This window comes from Engystomops pustulosus, unplaced genomic scaffold (genome assembly GCF_040894005.1).
Source record: "Engystomops pustulosus unplaced genomic scaffold, aEngPut4.maternal MAT_SCAFFOLD_225, whole genome shotgun sequence".
NCBI classification, from domain to species: Eukaryota; Metazoa; Chordata; class Amphibia; order Anura; family Leptodactylidae; genus Engystomops; species Engystomops pustulosus.
In genome coordinates, this window is record NW_027285104.1 from 95,095 (window position 1) to 119,681 (window position 24,587).

Consider the following 24,587-nt stretch of genomic DNA (forward strand, 5'->3'; position numbering starts at 1 on the left):
AACGCTTAACATGTTGTATATATACGAAGACTCAGACTGCTTCCTGTTTATATCTGTCTCTGGGAAAGCTGGGTGACAACCAATGCTAGATTAGATGTGGACGAGACCTCCCTTACGTCATTTCCACCGATAATAAGTAACCCTTTAAGCAAGTGTCTTAGTTTAGGGTCAGTGCCCCCCCAGGTGGAGTTCCCCTTTAAGTTATTTTTGATGGATGTAAAGGATGCTGGTCCTATAGGAGAAGCTGAGCAGGCAGGGGGTGATAGATGGCGGATAAGGGGAGGGGGTGCGGAGCAGGGAATCTCTGCAGAGTGGGAGGAGGGGGCTCCATAGAGGAATCCCCGGAATACCAGATCATTACATGGAGGAGGGACGAACAAAGGCAGTAAGACAGGAGACCGGAGGGTGACAACCACAACAAGTCTGCTCCCCGGGGTCCGCTCCTGCACCATGAGCTACCAGAGGACACCCCCCGGGCCTGAGGATGACACCCGTCTAAGATGTTCCCCCAAAAAAGAGCAGGACTTCCGGGGTTCAGCCATACTGCACCAGCAGAGGCGCCTCAAACAAGCCACTCAGTTTGTACACAAGGATTCGGCAGATCTGCTGCCCCTGGACCAGCTGCGGAGACTGGGCACCTCCAAGGACCTGGTAAGCGGGACAAGTGCTCACTGATGGGCCAGGGTAAGCAGTTGTCTACAGAAACCAAAGGGATCAGTGACGAAGGGGTTAATGGTGCAGTAATGTGAAGATGGATCAGTGGTTATGGGACCCGATTCCGTATAGACGCGAGGCATCAACAGATCAGTTACTAGTTCACATATTAAAAATTAAAAGAGTCACAGTGGGGGTTCACATATTAACTAGAGATGGATCAGTGGTAAAGGGTCACCGTAAGATATAGATATTTAACGTGGAAGAAGGTTGTTCAACTATCAAGAGATGAAAATGGTAGAAAATGTTCTGTAAGAGTTAAAAACATTCAGTGGTGAAGGATTATAATATAATCAGAGATGGATCAGTGGTAAAGGGTCACCGTAAGATATAGATATTTAACGTGGAAGAAGGTTGTTCAACTATCAAGAGATGAAAATGGTAGAAAATGTTCTGTAAGAGTTAAAAAGATTCAGTGGTGAAGGATTATAATATAATCAGAGATGGATCAGTGGTAAAGGGTCACCGTAAGATATAGATATTTGGTGTGGTAGGAGGCTGTACTATTATCAAAGTGGAAAATGTTATTTATGAGTGATGAAGGGTTATAGTACAATCAGAGATGGAGCAGTGGTAAAGGATCACCATTCAGTTATTATCTACAGAGGGGTCAGTGCTGTGACATTCATATTGCTAAAAGGTTGTAGAAAAATAGTTAAGATATAAACGATATGGAGATGGATCAGTGGTTAAATATTGAGGGGGACTCTAGATGTAGCATACAACATAAAAACATACAATACAGATGTGTAAATGAGGAAAACAACAACACTGATGCTAAGTATCATAGGATGGATCAGTGAGAAAGGGAAATCACATTAAGAATCATATTACCAAGAGCAGGGTCAGTGGTAAAGGGTTCACAACACAATTGAAAGTTTTAGCATCTGTTGAATATGTGTTAAAATGTCACAATACAGGCTAAAATATCAACAGCTGGATCAGTGGTTAAGTGTTTGTAGTCTAGATGCAATAGGAATAGGATTTCAGAGATGAGTATTTGGGCTGGGAGAGTAAGGCTATTACTTAATTAGCTTTGATGATGATTGGGAGAGAAATCACTTTGACTATGCCTTAATTGGTGGATCAGTGGTTAAAGAAAGTATATGAAGAAAGCATTAACATGCAGTGTTTAGGAGCCTTACAAGGGACCATAGTTGGAGGGGGTGGTAAATCATGTAGTGAAGCTGGATCAGTGGGTACAGGATACAATTCATTTAAGAAAACAGAAGTGGATCAGTGGGTATAGGATACAATCCATCTAAAAACACAGAAGTGGATCAGTGGGTACAGGATACAATCCATCTAAGAACACAGAAGTGGTCAGTGGGTACAGGATACAATCCATCTAAGAACACATAAGTGGATCAGTGGGTAAATTACCATACAGTAAGATTTTATGTCCTACTAATAGTCATTGTGATTTCAGCAACCTCACTGTGTCATCCAGAGGCGTCTCATGGGAGGGAGCCCGATTAAGGAAACCAGCCGATTAGCGCAGGGCCTGCACCTCTGTGGACAGGGGGCCCAATCCCCTAATGAAGAGACAACACCCCCTGAGGTACACAATGAAGACCCAAATCCAGTACCTAATCCGCTGCAGCAGCCTACCAAACAACCTGAGGAGCCGGTGGTGGAGGGCTGGAGAGGACATGTCCCCCTGGTCCCCTGTAAGGTAAAGTGAGAACAAGTAGAACACAAGCATCAATGTCACTAAAACTCTGCCTAATGAGAACAGAGTAACATTTCACAGCAGGCTGTAAAGTAAGAAACTTCATTTTACAGTCTCATCTGTTGTACTGACACCTAGTGGCCATTATGATAAGTGCAGTTTTTCACTTTTTTGACACACACTTATATACAAGACTCTGATCACTTGATACAGGCATTTACAACCTTCTTCCAGCAGATGGTGCTATCTGTTTATATGTCATGACCCTCCTCTTCAGTTGGCTCAGTGTGTAAGTGCTTCAAAATCGTCATTATTGTGATCACACACTTAGCTCCTCTATTGCCTCCTCTAACTTTCAGTGGGCACAGGAAGTATTCAGACCCCTTCAAATTATTCACTCTTTGTTTCATTGGTAGCATCAAAAAAGTAGATACTTTTGAAACTTTATTAACCAAGAAAAACTGAAATATCACTCACATGCTGTCCATTTCCTTCTGATCCTCCTAGAGATGGTTCTACTCCTTTATCGGAGTCCAGCTGTGTTTAATTAAACTGATTGGACTTAATTAGGAAAGGCTCATAGCTCACGGTGCATGTCAGAGCACGTGAGAATCATGATGTCTAAGGAACTGCCCAAGGAGCTCAGAGACAGATTTGTGGCAAGGCACAGATTTGGCCAAGGTTACAAAAGAATTTCTGCATTCTGGATGAAAATCTCTTCCAGAGGTACCCGTTGTATATCTCACAACACTTCTCTTCAGGCGGCTCAGTGTGTAAATGTTTCATAATACATTGATATGTTTCCTATCTGTGACGCTGATTATAGATACAAGTGAATGTATGTGGATGCAGTTGCCACCTCCATCCTATAGATGGTGCTATAGTATTTTTCATATATCAAGACTGAGGCAGCTGGCTCAGTGGATAAATGTTTCATAAGTTTTCTTACCTTATGCCATTCATCATTGCCTCATAGGTTGGTGCCAGGGACGTTTGTGCCAAGTTGTCCACTGAACGGCGAGAAAACCTCATCTCTAAATCCTGTGTGAAAAACCTGGGGTAAGAACGACCCTACCGATACGATAGTCTGCACCCCATGCTCCACCCACTTATCATAGCTTCTATGGGAGGTCCCAAGTGACAAAGGGGTGGATAGTGAGAGGGGCGGACACACGACCCGGCCCATATGTATAAAAATAGACTTCCCCTTTAAGGTAATGTACATAATGTATTTTATATCAATCTAGATTACAGGCCACAAACGGTCCCCAGGAGTCGATAATGGTGGACGTACAACTGGGCGGAGCAACGCTGACCTGTAAAGCTGTGATTGTAGGTAAGAGACAAGTCACTGTCCACATCAGTGTCCACACATGAACTCATTCATGATCAGAGCCTCTCAGTAGTGCAGCCTCAGGCTTCGGGCTTGTGATATAGCAGAAGACGTGATCATAGCCTCTCAGTAGTGCAGCCTCAGGCTTCGGGCCTGTGATACAGCAGGAGACACGTTGTGATCAGTAGTGCAGCCTCAGGCTTCGGGCCTGTGATATAGCAGGAGACACGTTGTGATCAGTAGTGCAGCCTCAGGCTTCGGGCTTGTGATATAGCAGAAGACGTGATCATAGCCTCTCAGTAGTGCAGCCTTAGGCTTCGGGCCTGTGATATAGCAGGAGACACGTTGTGATCAGTAGTGCAGCCTCAGGCTTTGGGCCTGTGATATAGCAGGAGACACGTTGTGATCAGTAGTGCAGCCTCAGGCTCCGGGCCTGTGATATAGCAGGAGACACGTTGTGATCAGTAGTGCAGCCTCAGGCTTCGGGCCTGTGATATAGCAGGAGACACGTTGTGATCAGTAGTGCAGCCTTAGGCTTCGGGCCTGTGATATAGCAGGAGACACGTTGTGATCAGAGCCTCTCAGAAGCGCAGCCTCAGGCTTTGGGCCTGTGATATAGCAGGAGACACGTTGTGATCAGTAGTGCAGCCTCAGGCTTTGGGCCTGTGATATAGCAGGAGACACGTGGTGATCAGTAGTGCAGCCTCAGGCTTCGGGCCTGTGATATAGCAGGAGACACGTTGTGATCAGCAGTGCAGCCTCAGGCTTCGGGCCTGTGATATAGCAGGAGACACGTTGTGATCAGTAGTGCAGCCTCAGGCTTCGGGCCTGTGATATAGCAGGAGACACGTTGTGATCAGCAGTGCAGCCTCAGGCTTCGGGCCTGTGATATAGCAGGAGACACGTTGTGATCAGGGCCTCTCAGTAGTGCAGCCTTAGGCTTCGGGCCTGTGATATAGCAGGAGACACGTTGTGATCAGTAGTGCAGCCTCAGGCTTTGGGCCTGTGATATAGCAGGAGACACGTTGTGATCAGTAGTGCAGCCTCAGGCTCCGGGCCTGTGATATAGCAGGAGACACGTTGTGATCAGTAGTGCAGCCTCAGGCTTCGGGCCTGTGATATAGCAGGAGACACGTTGTGATCAGTAGTGCAGCCTTAGGCTTCGGGCCTGTGATATAGCAGGAGACACGTTGTGATCAGAGCCTCTCAGAAGCGCAGCCTCAGGCTTTGGGCCTGTGATATAGCAGGAGACACGTTGTGATCAGTAGTGCAGCCTCAGGCTTTGGGCCTGTGATATAGCAGGAGACACGTGGTGATCAGTAGTGCAGCCTCAGGCTTCGGGCCTGTGATATAGCAGGAGACACGTTGTGATCAGCAGTGCAGCCTCAGGCTTCGGGCCTGTGATATAGCAGGAGACACGTTGTGATCAGTAGTGCAGCCTCAGGCTTCGGGCCTGTGATATAGCAGGAGACACGTTGTGATCAGCAGTGCAGCCTCAGGCTTCGGGCCTGTGATATAGCAGGAGACACGTTGTGATCAGGGCCTCTCAGTAGTGCAGCCTTAGGCTTCGGGCCTGTGATATAGCAGGAGACACATTGTGATCAGTAGTGCAGCCTCAGCTTCGGGCCTGTGATATAGCAGGAGACACGTTGTGATCAGGGCCTCTCAGTAGTGCAGCCTTAGGCTTCGGGCCTGTGATAGAGATTATAACTCTTTTGTCTTTCTCCCTCCAGAGGAGGACGCTGTGGAGTTCTGTTTGGGACTGGAGACACTGATATCCCTCCAGGTAAGGTCACAATGTGCGATTACACATAAAGCCCAATAGGGGGCGACACTGAACCACACAATGATCTCACTTTAACCCTTTAGACTTGCATCGACTTGGAGCGCGGTGTCCTGAAGACCCCAACCCAAGAGATACCATTCATGAACTGCCCCGGGCAGCCCCCCAGCACCGCAGCGATGACCGATCTGTAGTGCGCCACCTACTGGTGAGAGGGAAGAACTACAACGACAACTTAAAGCACAACTACTCCTATCATCCTCACATGTGAGACCCGTGAGGAGAAGGTGGAAAGAGGCCGTGCCCTCCACTCATTCGTTCATAGGACTGACCACCCCGACACCCTTTTTATGACAAGCCCCTCCCCTTTTAGGGTGAGGGGTTCAGGACTGCTTTGTATGTGTCCTCGTCATTTCTTCATCCATATGCCAGGGTTCTTCAGAAATCCCCCCATCTGCTTCCCCCCTTCAGAAACAGAAGACAGCGCCCCCTGCAGGGCTCTATAAAGAATCAGATGTTTATGTATTTGTGCTGATTTCTTTATGGCGGAAGAAATAGGGGGCAGAAGGGACCCCACAAAGTGAGGCGCAACAAGATCAATACAGAGAGATCTATAGGAGATGTGACTGCTCTATAGGTGATGTGACCTCACAATAGATGATGTGCCCTCTCTATAGGTGATGTGACCTCTCTATAGGTGATGTGAAGGCTCTATAAGTGATGTGACCGCTCTATAGATGCTGTGACCTCTCAATAGATGATGCGACCTCTCTATAGATGTGACCTCTCTATAGGTGATGTGACCTCTCTACAGGTGACGTGACCACTGTATAGGTGATGTGACATCACAATAGATGATGTGCCCTCTCTATAGGTGATGTGACGGCTCTATAAGTGATGTGATCGCTCTATAGATGATGCGACCTCTCTATAGATGTGACCTCTCTATAGGTGATGTTACCTCTCTACAGGTGATGTGACTGCTCTATAGGTGATGTGACCTCTCTTTAGATGATGTGACCTCTCTATAGGTGATGGGATCTCTTTATAGATGATGTGACCTCTCTACAGGTGACGTGACCACTCTATAGGTGATGTGACTGCTCTATAGATGATGTGACCTCTCTACAGGTGACGTGACCACTCTATAGGTGATGTGACCTCTCTACAGGTGATGTGACCTCTCTATAGGTGATGTGACGGCTCTATAAGTGATGTGATCGCTCTATAGATGATGCAACCTCTCTATAGATGTGACCTCTCTACAGGTGATGTGACCTCTCTTTAGATGATGTGACCTCTCTATAGGTGATGTGACCTCTCTATAGGTGATGTGACCTCTTTATAGATGATGTGACCTCTCTACAGGTGATGTGACCACTCTATAGGTGATGTGACTGCTCTATAGATGACGTGACCTCTCTATAGGTGACGTGACTGCTCTATAGGTGATGTGACCTCTCTACAGGTGACGTGACTTCTCTATAGGTGATGTGACCTCTCTACAGGTGATGTGACCGCTCTGTAGGTGATGTGACCGCTCTATAGGTGATGTGACCTCTCTACAGGTGATGTGACCGCTCTGTAGGTGATGTGACCGCTCTATAGGTGATGTGACCTCTCTACAGGTGACGTGACTTCTCTATAGGTGATGTGACCTCTCTACAGGTGATGTGACCGCTCTGTAGGTGATGTGACCGCTCTATAGGTGATGTGACCTCTCTACAGGTGATGTGACCGCTCTGTAGGTGATGTGACCTCTCTATAGGTGATGTGACCACTCTATAGGTGATGTGACCTCTCTACAGGTGATGTGACCACTCTATAGGTGATGTGACCTCTCTACAGGTGATGTGACTGCTCTATAGGTGATGTGATCGCTCTATAGATGATGCGACCTCTCTATAGATGTGACCTCTCTACAGGTGATGTGACTGCTCTATAGGTGATGTGACCTCTCTACAGGTGATGTGACTGCTCTATAGGTGATGTGACCTCTCTTTAGATGATGTGACCTCTCTACAGGTGATGTGACCACTCTATAGGTGATGTGACTGCTCTATAGATGAAGTGACCTCTCTACAGGTGACGTGACTGCTCTACAGGTGATGTGACCGCTCTATAGGTGATGTGACCTCTCTACAGGTGATGTGACCGCTCTATAGGTGATGTGACCTCTCTACAGGTGATGTGACTGCTCTGTAGGTGATGTGACCGCTCTATAGGTGATGTGGCTTCCTGTCCTGGTGCCCACCTTGGCCACACATCTGCAGGATGGATGAGACTTGTCAGAGCTGAGCTTCCTGTGCAGTGTATCAGCTCACCCCCCATCGCGCAGGTAATGATTCCGTTTATGAGACATTTTCAGGTAATTGGAGAAGTTAATATGAAGAGAAGACGAATAGAACTCGAGGGGAAAGTAAAACCTGGAACAACGAGAAGACACCGAGACGTGCCGGCCGCGCCGCCATCAATAGTACAGCCGCCCCAGGGCACCCCCATATATTACAGGGGCTCTCTAGTCCTAGATGGGGGACTCAGCTTTCCCAATGCTCAGAACAGGTGATGGATACATTGTAATGTCTCTATTGTTATGATTCTAGAATGAGAGTCATGAACCAGGAGGCTCAGGCTGAGCACCTATGTAGTGCTTGGTAATATTTGTATAATACCTCTGCTTACCTGCTGTGTATTGACTCCCAACCACTTCCCCCTACTGTCTCATTGGAGGCAGGTGCTTTACACTGCAGCTCTGCTCTATTATACCCCAGAGATCTCTGCTCCTGTGTAACCCCCCCCCCGTCACTGTCCCCTCCTCCATGCTTTACACTGCAGCTCTGCTCTATTATACCCCAGAGATCTCTGCTCCTGTGTAACCCTCCCCCCCCCCCGTCACTGTCCCCTCCTCCATGCTTTACACTGCAGCTCTGCTCTATTATACCCCAGAGATCTCTGCTCCTGTGTAACCCTCCCCCCCCCCGTCACTGTCCCCTCCTCCATGCTTTACACTGCAGCTCTGCTCTATTATACCCCAGAGATCTGTGCTCCTGTGTAACCCCCTGTCACTGTCCTCTCCTCCATGCTTTACACTGCAGCTCTGCTCTATTATACCCCAGAGATCTGTGCTCCTGTGTAATGCCCTGTCACTGTCCTCTCCTCCATGCTTTACACTGCAGCTCTGCTCTATTATACCCCAGAGATCTCTGCTCCTGTGTAACCCCCCCCCCGTCACTGTCCCCTCCTCCATGCTTTACACTGCAGCTCTGCTCTATTATACCCCAGAGATCTCTGCTCCTGTGTAACCCTCCCCCCCCCGTCACTGTCCCCTCCTCCATGCTTTACACTGCAGCTCTGCTCTATTATACCCCAGAGATCTCTGCTCCTGTGTAACCCCCCCCCCCGTCACTGTCCCCTCCTCCATGCTTTACACTGCAGCTCTGCTCTATTATACCCCAGAGATCTCTGCTCCTGTGTAACCCCCTGTCACTGTCCCCTCCTCCATGCTTTACACTGCAGCTCTGCTCTATTATACCCCAGAGATCTCTGCTCCTGTGTAACCCCCCCCCCCCCCGTCACTGTCCCCTCCTCCATGCTTTACACTGCAGCTCTGCTCTATTATACCCCAGAGATCTCTGCTCCTGTGTAACCCCCCCCCCCCCCGTCACTGTCCCCTCCTCCATGCTTTACACTGCAGCTCTGCTCTATTATACCCCAGAGATCTCTGCTCCTGTGTAACCCCCTGTCACATGTTACTGTCCCCTCCTCCATGCTTTACACTGCAGCTCTGCTCTATTATACCCCAGAGATCTCTGCTCCTGTGTAACCCCCCCGTCACTGTCCCCTCCTCCATGCTTTACACTGTAGCTCTGCTCTATTATATCCCAGATATCTGTGCTCCTGTGTAACCCCCCCGTCACTGTCCCCTCCTCCATGCTTTACACTGCAGCTCTGCTCTATTATACCCCAGAGATCTCTGCTCCTGTGTAACCCCCCCCCCCCGTCACTGTCCCCTCCTCCATGCTTTACACTGCAGCTCTGCTCTATTATACCCCAGAGATCTCTGCTCCTGTGTAACCCCCTGTCACTGTCCCCTCCTCCATGCTTTACACTGCAGCTCTGCTCTATTATACCCCAGAGATCTCTGCTCCTGTGTAACCCCCCCCCCCCGTCACTGTCCCCTCCTCCATGCTTTACACTGCAGCTCTGCTCTATTATACCCCAGAGATCTCTGCTCCTGTGTAACCCCCTGTCACATGTTACTGTCCCCTCCTCCATGCTTTACACTGCAGCTCTGCTCTATTATACCCCAGAGATCTCTGCTCCTGTGTAACCCCCCCGTCACTGTCCCCTCCTCCATGCTTTACACTGTAGCTCTGCTCTATTATATCCCAGATATCTGTGCTCCTGTGTAACCCCCCCCGTCACTGTCCCCTCCTCCATGCTTTACACTGCAGCTCTGCTCTATTATACCCCAGAGATCTCTGCTCCTGTGTAATGCCATGTCACATGTTACTGTCCCCTCCTCCATGCTTTACACTGCAGCTCTGCTCTATTATACCCCAGAGATCTCTGCTCCTGTGTAACCCCCTGTCACTGTCCCCTCCTCCATGCTTTACACTGCAGCTCTGCTCTATTATACCCCAGAGATCTCTGCTCCTGTGTAACCCCCCCGTCACTGTCCCCTCCTCCATGCTTTACACTGTAGCTCTGCTCTATTATATCCCAGATATCTGTGCTCCTGTGTAACCCCCCCCGTCACTGTCCCCTCCTCCATGCTTTACACTGCAGCTCTGCTCTATTATACCCCAGAGATCTCTGCTCCTGTGTAATGCCATGTCACATGTTACTGTCCCCTCCTCCATGCTTTACACTGCAGCTCTGCTCTATTATACCCCAGAGATCTCTGCTCCTGTGTAACCCCCTGTCACTGTCCCCTCCTCCATGCTTTACACTGCAGCTCTGCTCTATTATACCCCAGAGATCTCTGCTCCTGTGTAACCCCCCCCCCCCGTCACTGTCCCCTCCTCCATGCTTTACACTGCAGCTCTGCTCTATTATACCCCAGAGATCTCTGCTCCTGTGTAACCCCCTGTCACTGTCCCCTCCTCCATGCTTTACACTGCAGCTCTGCTCTATTATACCCCAGAGATCTCTGCTCCTGTGTAATGCCATGTCACATGTTACTGTACTCTCCTCCATGCTTTACACTGCAGCTCTGCTCTATTATACCCCAGAGATCTGTGCTCCTGTGTAACCCCCTGTCACTGTCCCCTCCTCCATGCTTTACACTGTAGCTCTGCTCTATTATACCCCAGAGATCTCTGCTCCTGTGTAACCCCCCCCCCCCCCCCCCCCGGCACTGTCCCCTCCTCTCCTCCATGCTTTACACTGCAGCTCTGCTCTATTATACCCCAGAGATCTCTGCTCCTGTGTAATGCCATGTCACATGTTACTGTACTCTCCTCCATGCTTTACACTGCAGCTCTGCTCTATTACACCCCAGATATCTCTGCTCCTGTGTAACCCCCCCCGTCACTGTCCCCTCCTCCATGCTTTACACTGTAGCTCTGCTCTATTATACCCCAGAGATCTCTGCTCCTGTGTAATCCCCTGTCACTGTCCCCTCATCTCCTCCATGCTTTACACTGTAGCTCTGCTCTATTATATCCCAGATATCTGTGCTCCTGTGTAACCCCCCCCCCCGTCACTGTCCCCTCCTCCATGCTTTACACTGCAGCTCTGCTCTATTATACCCCAGAGATCTCTGCTCCTGTGTAATGCCATGTCACATGTTACTGTCCCCTCCTCCATGCTTTACACTGCAGCTCTGCTCTATTATACCCCAGAGATCTCTGCTCCTGTGTAACCCCCTGTCACTGTCCCCTCCTCCATGCTTTACACTGCAGCTCTGCTCTATTATACCCCAGAGATCTCTGCTCCTGTGTAACCCCCCCCCCCGTCACTGTCCCCTCCTCCATGCTTTACACTGCAGCTCTGCTCTATTATACCCCAGAGATCTCTGCTCCTGTGTAACCCCCTGTCACTGTCCCCTCCTCCATGCTTTACACTGCAGCTCTGCTCTATTATACCCCAGAGATCTCTGCTCCTGTGTAATGCCATGTCACATGTTACTGTACTCTCCTCCATGCTTTACACTGCAGCTCTGCTCTATTATACCCCAGAGATCTGTGCTCCTGTGTAACCCCCTGTCACTGTCCTCTCCTCCATGCTTTACACTGCAGCTCTGCTCTATTATACCCCAGAGATCTCTGCTCCTGTGTAACCCCCCCCCCCCCCCCCGGCACTGTCCCCTCCTCTCCTCCATGCTTTACACTGCAGCTCTGCTCTATTATACCCCAGAGATCTCTGCTCCTGTGTAACCCCCCCGTCACTGTCCCCTCCTCCATGCTTTACACTGCAGCTCTGCTCTATTATACCCCAGAGATCTCTGCTCCTGTGTAACCCTCCCCCCCCCGTCACTGTCCCCTCCTCCATGCTTTACACTGTAGCTCTGCTCTATTATACCCCAGAGATCTGTGCTCCTGTGTAATGCCCTGTCACTGTCCCCTCCTCCATGCTTTACACTGTAGCTCTGCTCTATTATACCCCAGAGATCTCTGCTCCTGTGTAACACCCCCCCCCCCCCGTCACTGTCCCCTCCTCCATGCTTTACACTGCAGCTCTGCTCTATTATACCCCAGAGATCTCTGCTCCTGTGTAACCCCCCCCCCCCGTCACTGTCCCCTCCTCCATGCTTTACACTGCAGCTCTGCTCTATTATACCCCAGAGATCTCTGCTCCTGTGTAACCCCCTGTCACTGTCCCCTCCTCCATGCTTTACACTGCAGCTCTGCTCTATTATACCCCAGAGATCACTGCTCCTGTGTAACCCCCTGTCACTGTCCCCTCCTCCATGCTTTACACTGTAGCTCTGCTCTATTATACCCCAGAGATCTCTGCTCCTGTGTAACCCCCTGTCACTGTCCCCTCCTCCATGCTTTACACTGTAGCTCTGCTCTATTATACCCCAGAGATCTCTGCTCCTGTGTAACCCCCTGTCACATGTTACTGTCCCCTCCTCCATGCTTTACACTGCAGCTCTGCTCTATTATACCCCAGAGATCTCTGCTCCTGTGTAACCCCCTGTCACATGTTACTGTCCCCTCCTCCATGCTTTACACTGCAGCTCTGCTCTATTATACCCCAGAGATCTCTGCTCCTGTGTAACCCCCCCCCCCCGTCACTGTCCCCTCCTCCATGCTTTACACTGTAGCTCTGCTCTATTATACCCCAGAGATCTCTGCTCCTGTGTAACCCCCTGTCACTGTCCCCTCCTCCATGCTTTACACTGCAGCTCTGCTCTATTATACCCCAGAGATCTCTGCTCCTGTGTAACCCCCTGTCACTGTCCCCTCCTCCATGCTTTACACTGCAGCTCTGCTCTATTATACCCGAGATCTCTGCTCCTGTGTAACCCCCTGTCACATGTTACTGTCCCCTCCTCCATGCTTTACACTGCAGCTCTGCTCTATTATACCCCAGAGATCTCTGCTCCTGTGTAACCCCCTGTCACTGTCCCCTCCTCCATGCTTTACACTGTAGCTCTGCTCTATTATACCCCAGAGATCTCTGCTCCTGTGTAACCCCCTGTCACATGTTACTGTCCCCTCCTCCATGCTTTACACTGCAGCTCTGCTCTATTATACCCCAGAGATCTCTGCTCCTGTGTAACCCCCTGTCACTGTCCCCTCCTCCATGCTTTACACTGCAGCTCTGCTCTATTATACCCCAGAGATCACTGCTCCTGTGTAACCCCCCCCCGTCACTGTCCCCTCCTCCATGCTTTACACTGCAGCTCTGCTCTATTATACCCCAGAGATCTCTGCTCCTGTGTAACCCCCTGTCACTGTCCCCTCCTCCATGCTTTACACTGCAGCTCTGCTCTATTACACCCCAGAGATCTCTGCTCCTGTGTAATGCCCTGTCACATGTTACTGTCCCCTCCTCCATGCTTTACACTGCAGCTCTGCTCTATTATACCCCAGAGATCTCTGCTCCTGTGTAACCCCCTGTCACTGTCCCCTCCTCCTCCTCCTCCATGCTTTACACTGCAGCTCTGCTCTATTATACCCCAGATATCTTTGCTTGTCTCTGCTATGAAGAAGGTTATTCTCTCCTAGTTGTCACCCAACTTTCCCAGAACCAGATCCTAGAGATGACCTGAGTTGCCTCCTCCCTTCCCGGTGTCTGGAGAATCTTAGATGAGGAGTAATTGGGAGCCCCTGGGGTCCGTCCTGCTGTGTAATGAATAGGGGGAGGGGTCTTCCATCTTTCCTGACATGACGCGACCTTCTGCGGTGATTAATGCCCTTTAATAACTTCCTCTGCTCCAGGTGCCAATCCCAGACGATCAATAACCCTGCGACTACCGGTCATGGCCACAAGGGCTGGAGGGGGGGGGCGAGGACTCATCAGTGCCATAAATAGTCAACAGGAATCTCTTCTAATTAGAGAAAAAAAGAGTTTCTGCAGCAGCTGAGTGTAAATACAAGCAATAATCACCTCCTACTGCTTAGAAGCCAATATTAGAAGTCATTCAGTCCATCCTGTGCAGCAGGGGGCGCCACACGTCATCAATACTGCAGTGAGTGAAGACCCAGCGCCACCTGCTGTCCTGTATGTAATACTACAGATGACTGTGTATATGACAGCTCCACCTACTGGTGATATGTGATACTGCAGCAGAACAGACTACAGTAGTCAGAGGATGAGCCCCTCCCCTTGCACCTCCCCCCTGTAGTCAGAGGAGGATGAGCCCCTCCCCTTGCACCTCCCCCCTGTAGTCAGAGGAGGATGAGCCCCTCCCCTTGCACCTCCCCCCTGTAGTCAGAGGAGGATGAGCCCCTCCCCTTGCACCTCCCCCCTGTAGTCAGAGGAGGATGAGCCCCTCCCCTTGCACCTCCCCCCTGTAGTCAGAGGAGGATGAGCCCCTCCCCTGTAATCAGAAGATAAGCCCCTCCCCTTGCACCTCCCCCCTGTAGTCAGAGGAGGATGAGCTCCTCCCCTTGCACCTCCCCCCTGTAGTCAGAGGAGGATGAGACCCTCCCCTTGCATCTCCCCCCTGTAGTCAGAGGAGGATGAGCTCCTCCCCTTGCACCTCCCCCCTGTAGTCAGAGGAGGATGAGCCCCTCCCCTTGCACCTCCCCCCTGTAGTCAGAGGAGGATGAGCCCCTCCCCTTGCACCTCCCCCCTGTAGTCAGAGGAGGATGAGCCCCTCCCCTTGCACCTCCCCCCTGTAGTCAGAGGAGGATGAGCCCCTCCCCTTGCACCTCCCCCCCTGTAGTCAGAGGAGGATGAGCCCCTCCCCTTGCACCTCCCCCCTGTAATCAGAGGAGGATGAGCCCCTCCCCTTGCACCTCCCCCCTGTAATCAGAGGATGAGCCCCTCATTATAGACACTTTATTATTTACAGGAAATCAACATATTACAAAATAAAAAACACGCAGATTCGCTGCATCGAGATTCAAGTTAGGTTCAGGCTCCACAGAACGTGGCGGGGGCCACTAGGGGGCAAATGCAAGAACAGGACAAACACATTGAAAAGAATCCAAACAGGAAGGGGTTAAGAAACAGCCCCCGATAGTATCTGAGCGCCGAGCCGGCGGCCGCAGGGCGTCAACCCGGCGCTGTGCCCGGCCAGGGCAGAAATCCTGAGATATGAGTGAAGAGGCTGGAATGAAGAGACCGCGTACAGAGGCCACACCCACCGCGTACAGAGGCCACACCCACCCACCGCGCAGGCCGTTCTCCTCTTACATTACCCCGTCAAGTCTTCCCCTATCCCCCAGGCGGGGCAGTGCGCCCTCTAGTGGTGGCTACACCTCGGGGCTGGCGCCTCCTGTGGCCGCGCTCGGCTGCGTCTCCTCCGTCCCGTCGCTCATCTCCACGTCCTCCGGCGCCGCTGAATCCTTTGGAACTTTTGCAGATTCCTGGAGAGAAGAGAAGGAGAAAGTGAGGGATGTGGAAGTATAAAGCATGGAATCCAGTCCGTCTGAACCGCTTCTGTTACAATGTATTAGTGCAGGTCAGGGAGGCAGGTAGGGCTTGGAATATAAAGGGTTACTAGCACCACCTGGATTATCGGCTGTCGCCCTGTAGGGGGCGGGGCTCACCTTCTCCTCCCGCTCCGCCAGTCTCTGGAACATGTTGGCGTAGATCTTCTTCTCGCGCTGGTGCTGCGCCCGCATCCTGTGCTGGCACTGGGTGAGCTGCGCCCGCGCCGCCTTGTTCCCCGGGTACAGCTGCATCACCCGCATCAGGTCCTCCTTAGCCGCCTCCAGCTCGTTCACCCCCATGTACGACTCCGCTCTGCGGAACAGCCCCTTCTCATTGCTGGCATCAAACTCTAGAGCCTGGAGGAGGGCGGGGAGCAAAGGGTTAAATCACAACTCCAGACCCAGCGGAGGGGGGGGGGGGAACGAGGAGAATACAGGGGGGCACATACTGTGATATATGGACTCATAACCCAGGATTATGCGGGGGGTGTCCTAACACTGCTGTGCTCTGTGCTCCCTGCAGCCAGTGTTATGTATTGTCCCTGGAGAGATGTGTAATCAGACCTCACACTGCTGTGCTCTGTGCTCTCTGCAGCCAGTGTTATGTATTGTCCCTGGAGAGATGTGTAATCAGACCTCACACTGCTGTGCTCTGTGCTCTCTGCAGCCAGTGTTATGTATTGTCCCTGGAGAGATGTGTAATCAGACCTCACACTGCTGTGCTCTGTGCTCTCTGCAGCCAGTGTTATGTATTGTCCCTGGAGAGATGTGTAATCAGACCTCACACTGCTGTGCTCTGTGCTCTCTGCAGCCAGTGTTATGTATTGTCCCTGGAGAGATGTGTAATCAGACCTCACACTGCTGTGCTCTGTGCTCTCTTCAGCCAGTGTTCTGTATTGTCCCTGGAGAGATGTGTAATCACACCTCACACTGCTGTGCTCTGTGCTCTCTGCAGCCATTGTTATGTACTGTCCCTGGAGAGATGTGTAATCACACCTCACACTGCTGTGCTCTGTGCTCTCTGCAGCCAGTGTTGGGTATTGTCCCTGGAGAGATGTGTAATCAGACCTCACACTGCTGTGCTCTGTGCTCTCTGCAGCCAGTGTTATGTACTGTCCCTGGAGAGATGTGTAATCAGACCTCACACTGCTGTGCTCTGTGCTCTCTGCAGCCAGTGTTATGTATTGTCCCTGGGGAGATGTGTAATCAGACCTCACACTGCTGTGCTCTGTGCTCTCTGCAGCCAGTGTTATGTATTGTCCCTGGAGAGATGTGTAATCAGACCTCACACTGCTGTGCTCTGTGCTCTCTGCAGCCAGTGTTCTGTATTGTCCCTGGAGAGATGTGTAATCAGACCTCACACTGCTGTGCTCTGTGCTCTCTGCAGCCAGTGTTATGTATTGTCCCTGGGGAGATGTGTAATCAGACCTCACACTGCTGTGCTCTGTGCTCTCTGCAGCCAGTGTTATGTATTGTCCCTGGAGAGATGTGTAATCAGACCTCACACTGCTGTGCTCTGTGCTCTCTGCAGCCAGTGTTCTGTATTGTCCCTGGAGAGATGTGTAATCAGACCTCACACTGCTGTGCTCTGTGCTCTCTGCAGCCATTGTAATGTATTGTCCCTGGAGAGATGTGTAATCAGACCTCACACTGCTGTGCTCTGTGCTCTCTGCAGCCAGTGTTATGTATTGTCCCTGGAGAGATGTGTAATCAGACCTCACACTGCTGTGCTCTGTGCTCTCTGCAGCCAGTGTTATGTACTGTCCCTGGAGAGATGTGTAATCACACCTCACACTGCTGTGCTCTGTGCTCTCTGCAGCCAGTGTTATGTATTGTCCCTGGAGAGATGTGTAATCAGACCTCACACTGCTGTGCTCTGTACTCTCTGCAGCCAGTATTATGTACTGTCCCTGGAGAGATGTGTAATCAGACCTCACACTGCTGTGCTCTGTGCTCTCTGCAGCCAGTGTTATGTATTGTCCCTGGAGAGATGTGTAATCAGACCTCACACTGCTGTGCTCTGTGCTCTCTTCAGCCAGTGTTATGTATTGTCCCTGGAGAGATGTGTAATCAGACCTCACACTGCTGTGCTCTGTGCTCTCTGCAGCCAGTGTTATGTATTGTCCCTGGGGAGATGTGTAATCAGACCTCACACTGCTGTGCTCTCTGCTCTCTGTAGCCAGTGTTATGTATTGTCCCTGGAGAGATGTGTAATCAGACCTCACACTGCTGTGCTCTGTGCTCTCTGCAGCCAGTGTTATGTATTGTCCCTGGAGAGATGTGTAATCAGACCTCACACTGCTGTGCTCTGTGCTCTCTTCAGCCAGTGTTATGTATTGTCCCTGGAGAGATGTGTAATCAGACCTCACACTGCTGTGCTCTGTGCTCTCTGCAGCCAGTGTTATGTATTGTCCCTGGGGAGATGTGTAATCAGACCTCACACTGCTGTGCTCTGTGCTCTCTGTAGCCATTGTAATGTATTGTCCCTGGAGAGATGTGTAATCAGACCTCACACTGCTGTGCTCTGTGCTCTCTGCAGCCAGTGTTATGTATTGTCCCTGGAGAGATGTGTAATCAGACCTCACACTGCTGTGCTCTGTGCTCTCTGCAGCCAGTGTTATGTACTGTCCCTGGAGAGATGTGTAATCAGACCTCACACTGCTGTGCTCTGTGCTCTCTGCAGCCAGTGTTATGTATTGTCCCTTGAGAGATGTGTAATTATACCTGACACTGCTGTGCTCTGTGCTCTCTGCAGCCATTGTAATGTATTGTCCCTGGAGAGATGTGTAATCAGACCTCACACTGCTGTGCTCTGTGCTCTCTGCAGCCAGTGTTATGTATTGTCCCTGGAGAGATGTGTAATCAGACCTCACACTGCTGTGCTCTGTGCTCTCTGCAGCCAGTGTTATGTATTGTCCCTGGAGAGATGTGTAATCAGACCTCACACTGCTGTGCTCTGTGCTCTCTGCAGCCAGTGTTATGTATTGTCCCTGGAGAGATGTGTAATCAGACCTCACACTGCTGTGCTCTGTGCTCTCTTCAGCCAGTGTTATGTATTGTCCCTGGAGAGATGTGTAATCAGACCTCACACTGCTGTGCTCTGTGCTCTCTGCAGCCAGTGTTATGTATTGTCCCTGGGGAGATGTGTAATCAGACCTCACACTGCTGTGCTCTGTGCCCTCTGCAGCCAGTGTTATGTAATGTCCCTGGAGAGATGTGTAATCAGACCTCACACTGCTGTGCTCTGTGCTCTCTGCAGCCAGTGTTATGTATTGTCCCTGGAGAGATGTGTAATCAGACCTCACACTGCTGTGCTCTGTGCTCTCTGTAGCCAGTGTTATGTATTGTCCCTGGAGAGATGTGTAATCAGACCTTACACTGCTGTGCTCTGTGCTCTCTGTAGCCAGTGTTATGTATTGTCCCTGGAGAGATGTGTAATCAGACCTCACACTGCTGTGCTCCGTGCTCTCTGCAGCCAGTGTTATGTATTGTCCCTTGAGAGATGTGTAATTATACCCGACACTGCTGTGCTCTGTGCTCTCTGCAGCCATTGTAATGTATTGTCCCTGGAGAGATGTGTAATCAGACCTCACACTGCTGTGCTCTGTGCTCTCTGCAGCCAGTGTTATGTATTGTCCCTGGAGAGATGTGTAATCAGACCTCACACTGCTGTGCTCTGTGCTCTCTGCAGCCAGTGTTATGTATTGTCCCTGGAGAGATGTGTAATCAGACCTCACACTGCTGTGCTCTGTGCTCTCTGTAGCCAGTGTTATGTATTGTCCCTGGAGAGATGTGTAATCAGACCTTACACTGCTGTGCTCTGTGCTCTCTGTAGCCAGTGTTATGTATTGTCCCTGGAGAGATGTGTAATCAGACCTCACACTGCTGTGCTCTGTGCTCTCTGCAGCCAGTGTTATGTATTGTCCCTTGAGAGATGTGTAATTATACCTGACACTGCTGTGCTCTGTGCTCTCTGCAGCCAGTGTTATGTATTGTCCCTGGAGAGATGTGTAATCAGACCTCACACTGCTGTGCTCTGTGCTCTCTGCAGCCAGTGTTATGTACTGTCCCTGGAGAGACGTGTAATCAGACCTCACACTGCTGTGCTCTGTGCTCTCTGCAGCCAGTGTTATGTATTGTCCCTGGAGAGATGTGTAATCAGACCTCACACTGCTGTGCTCTGTGCTCTCTGCTGCCAGTGTTATGTATTGTCCCTGGAGAGATGTGTAATCAGACCTCACACTGCTGTGCTCTGTGCTCTCTGCAGCCAGTGTTATGTATTGTCCCTGGAGAGATGTGTAATCAGACCTCACACTGCTGTGCTCTGTGCTCTCTGCAGCCAGTGTTCTGTATTGTCCCTGGAGAGATGTGTAATCAGACCTCACACTGCTGTGCTCTGTGCTCTCTGCAGCCAGTGTTATGTATTGTCCCTGGAGAGATGTGTAATCAGACCTCACACTGCTGTGCTCTGTGCTCTCTGCAGCCAGTGTTATGCATTGTCCCTGGAGAGAATGTGTAATCAGGCCTCACACTGCTGTGCTCTGTGCTCTCTGCAGCCAGTGTTATGTATTGTCCCTGGAGAGATGTGTAATCAGACCTCACACTGCTGTGCTCTGTGCTCTCTGCAGCCAGTGTTATGTATTGTCCCTGGAGAGATGTGTAATCAGACCTCACACTGCTGTGCTCTGTGCTCTCTGCAGCCAGTGTTATGTATTGTCCCTGGAGAGATGTGTAATCAGACCTCACACTGCTGTGCTCTGTGCTCTCTGCAGCCAGTGTTATGTAATGTCCCTGGAGAGATGTGTAATCAGACCTCACACTGCTGTGCTCTGTGCTCTCTGCAGTCAGTGTTATGTATTGTCCCTGGAGAGATGTGTAATCAGACCTCACACTGCTGTGCTCTGTGCTCTCTGCAGCCAGGGTTATGTATTGTCCCTGGAGAGATGTGCAATCAGACCTCACACTGCTGTGCTCTGTGCTCTCTGCAGCCAGTGTTATGTATTGTCCCTGGAGAGATGTGTAATCAGACCTCACACTGCTGTGCTCTGTGCTCTCTGCAGCCAGTGTTATGTATTGTCCCTGGAGAGATGTGTAATCACACCTCACACTGCTGTGCTCTGTGCTCTCTGCAGCCAGTGTTATGTATTGTCCCTGGAGAGATGTGTAACCAGATCTCACACTGCTGTGCTCTGTGCTCTCTGCAGCCAGTGTTATGTATTGTCCCTGGAGAGATGTGTAATCAGACCTCACACTGCTGTGCTCTGTGCTCTCTGCAGCCAGTGTTATGTACTGTCCCTGGAGAGATGTGTAATCAGACCTCACACTGCTGTGCTCTGTGCTCTCTGCAGCCAGTGTTATGTAATGTCCCTGGAGAGATGTGTAATCAGACCTCACATTGCTGTGCTCCGTGCTCTCTGCAGCCAGTGTTATGTATTGTCCCTGGAGAGATGTGTAATCATACCTCACACTGCTGTGCTCTGTGCTCTCTGCAGCCAGTGTTATGTATTGTCCCTGGAGAGATGTGCAATCAGACCTCACACTGCTGTGCTCTGTGCTCTCTGCAGCCAGTGTTATGTACTGTCCCTGGAGAGATGTGTAATCAGGCCTCACACTGCTGTGCTCTGTGCTCTCTGCAGCCAGTGTTATGTATTGTCCCTGGAGAGAAGTGTAATCAAACCTCTCACTGCTGTGCTCTGTGCTCTCTGCAGCCAGTGTTATGTATTGTCCCTGGAGAGATGTGTAATCAGACCTCACACTGCTGTGCTCTGTGCTCTCTGCAGCCAGTGTTATGTATTGGCTCTGGAGAGATGTGTAATCAGACCTTACACTGCTGTGCCCTGTGCTCTCTGCAGCCAGTGTTATGTATTGGCCCTGGAGAGATGTGTAATCAGACCTTACACTGCTGTGCCCTGTGCTCTCTGCAGCCAGTGTTATGTATTGGCCCTGGAGAGATGTGTAATCAGACCTCACACTGCTGTACTCTGTGCTCTCTGCAGTCAGTGTTATGTATTGTCTCTGGAGAGATGTGTAGTCAGACCTCACACTGCTGTGCTCTGTGCTCTCTGCAGCCAGTGTTATGTACTGTCCCTGGAGAGCTGTGTAATCAGACCTCACACTGCTGTGCTCTGTGCTCTCTGCAGCCAGTGTTATGTATTGTCCCTGGAGAGATGTGTAGTCAGACCTCACACTGCTGTGCTCTGTGCTCTCTGCAGCCAGTGTTATGTACTGTCCCTGGAGAGCTGTGTAATCAGACCTCACACTGCTGTGCTCTGTGCTCTCTGCAGCCAGTGTTATGTATTGTCCCTGGAGAGATGTGTAATCAGACCTCACACTGCTGGGCTCTGTGCTCTCTGCAGCCAGTGTTATGTACTGTCCCTGGAGAGATGTGTAATCAGACCTCACACTGCTGTGCTCTGTGCTCTCTGCAGCCAGTGTTATGTACTGTCCCTGGAGAGATGTGTAATCAGACCTCACACTGCTGTGCTCTGTGCTCTCTGCAGCCAGTGTTATGTACTGTCCCTGGAGAGATGTGTAATCAGACCTCACACTGCTGTGCTCTGTGCTCTCTGCAGCCAGTGTTATGTAATGTCCCTGGAGAGATGTGTAATCAGACCTCACACTGCTGTGCTCTGTGCTCTCTGCAACCAGTGTTATGTACTGTCCCTGGAGAGATGTGTAATCAGACCTCACACTGCTGTGCTCTGTGCTCTCTGCAGCCAGTGTTATGTACTGTCCCTGGAGAGATGTGTAATCAGACCTCACACTGCTGTGCTCTGTGCTCTCTGCAGCCAGTGTTATGTATTGTTCCTGGAGAGATGTGTAATCAGACCTCACACTGCTGTGCTCTGTGCTCTCTGCAGCCAGTGTTATGTACTGTCCCTGGAGAGAAGTGTAATTAGACCGTTGTGGATGTTGTTAGTAGCAGCAGGACTGTGAAGCACAGATTCATATTCCAGGAGTGTAACACGTGGGGTGTGTGTCCTCACACTGCTGTGCTCTGTGCTTCTATCACACCAATGATAACAGGGGAGGAGATGGGTGCAGACCTTGTTGCAGTGCTCCAGCGCGGGCCGGTGCTCCCCCAGCTTCAGGTAGCATGCGGCCAGGTTGAGGGAGGCGGCCAGCAGCAGAGCCTTGGACTTGGCCGCCTCCGGTTCTGATAGTCCGGACTCGTGCTCCAACCACTGCAGGATCTTTTTGTACTGGATGATCGCCTGGCGGAACCGGCCGGCCTGGGGGGAGGAGCAACACAAGGTCACAGAGTGGCAGACCCCGCCCCCAGTCACTAGACGATCCCTTTAAGAGGGTGTGACACAATTGTATCCAGTCCTGATACTTTGTATAACAATAACATATGTACAGGAGATGCAACTGGAACAAACCCTCAGCTGTGACTAGAGTAGAAGACTTGCCTTGAAGTACTGGGTCCCGCGCTCCTTGACCAGCGCCCCCTGCTCCAGCTTCTCCTCCGAGTTCATCTCCCAGGATTCCTTGGCCTAGGGGACAGACATGCAGTATATAGTATATACTAGGGGACAGACATGCAGTATATAGTATATACTAGGGGACAGCCAGGCAGTATATAGTATATACTAGGGGACAGACATGCAGTATATAGTATATACTAGGGGACAGACAGGCAGTATATAGTATATACTAGGGGACAGACCTGCAGTATATAGTATATACTAGGGGACAGACAGGCAGTATATAGTATATACTAGGGGACAGACCTGCAGTATATAGTATACACTAGGGGACAGACAGGCAGTATATAGTATATACTAGGGGACAGCCAGGCAGTATATAGTATATACTAGGGGACAGACAGGCAGTATATAGTATATACTAGGGGACAGACCTGCAGTATATAGTATATACTAGGGGACAGACAGGCAGTATATAGTATATACTAGGGGACAGACCTGCAGTATATAGTATACACTAGGGGACAGACAGGCAGTATATAGTATATACTAGGGGACAGCCAGGCAGTATATAGTATATACTAGGGGACAGACAGGCAGTATATAGTATATACTAGGGGACAGCCAGGCAGTATATAGTATATACTAGGGGACAGACAGGCAGTATATAGTATATACTAGGGGACAGACAGGCAGTATATAGTATATACTAGGGGACAGCCAGGCAGTATATAGTATATACTAGGGGACAGCCAGGCAGTATATAGTATATACTAGGGGACAGCCAGGCAGTATATAGTATATACTAGGGGACAGCCAGGCAGTATATAGTATATACTAGGGGACAGCCAGGCAGTATATAGTATATACTAGGGGACAGCCAGGCAGTATATAGTATATACTAGGGGACAGCCATGCAGTATATAGTATATACTAGGGGACAGACAGGCAGTATATAGTATATACTAGGGGACAGACCTGCAGTATATAGTATATACTAGGGGACAGACCTGCAGTATATAGTATATACTAGGGGACAGACATGCAGTATATAGTATATACTAGGGGACAGCCAGGCAGTATATAGTATATACTAGGGGACAGCCAGGCAGTATATAGTATATACTAGGGGACAGACAGGCAGTATATAGTATATACTAGGGGACAGCCAGGCAGTATATAGTATATACTAGGGGACAGACAGGCAGTATATAGTATATACTAGGGGACAGCCAGGCAGTATATAGTATATACTAGGGGACAGACCTGCAGTATATAGTATATACTAGGGGACAGCCAGGCAGTATATAGTATATACTAGGGGACAGCCAGGCAGTATATAGTATATACTAGGGGACAGCCAGGCAGTATATAGTATATACTAGGGGACAGCCAGGCAGTATATAGTATATACTAGGGGACAGCCAGGCAGTATATAGTATATACTAGGGGACAGCCATGCAGTATATAGTATATACTAGGGGACAGACAGGCAGTATATAGTATATACTAGGGGACAGACCTGCAGTATATAGTATATACTAGGGGACAGACCTGCAGTATATAGTATATACTAGGGGACAGACATGCAGTATATAGTATA

General features: G+C 50.2%; 2 protein-coding genes across 2 annotated transcripts in view; one reads left to right on the forward strand and one right to left on the reverse strand.

The window, feature by feature from the left end:
• The first annotated feature begins 288 nt into the window (after positions 1 to 288).
• Positions 289 to 6,027, forward strand: NRIP2 (nuclear receptor interacting protein 2). The gene is made up of 6 exons (XM_072132092.1): positions 289 to 651; positions 2,144 to 2,389; positions 3,363 to 3,445; positions 3,634 to 3,722; positions 5,453 to 5,505; positions 5,589 to 6,027. The coding sequence occupies exons 1-6, from the start codon at positions 451 to 453 to the stop codon at positions 5,694 to 5,696; spliced, it is 780 nt and encodes a 259-aa protein (XP_071988193.1). The 5' UTR covers positions 289 to 450; the 3' UTR covers positions 5,697 to 6,027.
• Positions 6,028 to 14,947: 8,920 nt separating this feature from the next.
• FKBP4 (FKBP prolyl isomerase 4) overlaps positions 14,948 to 24,587 on the reverse strand; it is a 32,534-nt gene continuing 22,894 nt past the window's right edge. Inside the window, exons 7-10 of the mRNA XM_072132088.1 lie at positions 22,970 to 23,053; positions 22,604 to 22,789; positions 15,675 to 15,914; positions 14,948 to 15,491 (exon numbers count right to left, since the gene is read on the reverse strand). Coding sequence (XP_071988189.1) covers positions 15,378 to 15,491; positions 15,675 to 15,914; positions 22,604 to 22,789; positions 22,970 to 23,053 — 624 coding nt within the window. The 3' untranslated portion in view covers positions 14,948 to 15,377. The remainder of the gene's footprint in view (positions 15,492 to 15,674; positions 15,915 to 22,603; positions 22,790 to 22,969; positions 23,054 to 24,587) is intronic.

What these genes read in the sequence shown, in the direction of transcription:
- NRIP2 (XM_072132092.1), top strand. Translation starts at nt 451, where the DNA reads ATGAGCTACCAGAGGACACCCCCCGGGCCTGAGGATGACACCCGTCTA. An exon ending in TCCCCCTGGTCCCCTGTAAG is followed by an intron (nt 2,390 to 3,362) that starts GTAAAGTGAGAA and finishes ATTGCCTCATAG; the next exon opens with GTTGGTGCCAGGGACGTTTG. An exon ending in TCCTGTGTGAAAAACCTGGG is followed by an intron (nt 3,446 to 3,633) that starts GTAAGAACGACC and finishes ATATCAATCTAG; the next exon opens with ATTACAGGCCACAAACGGTC.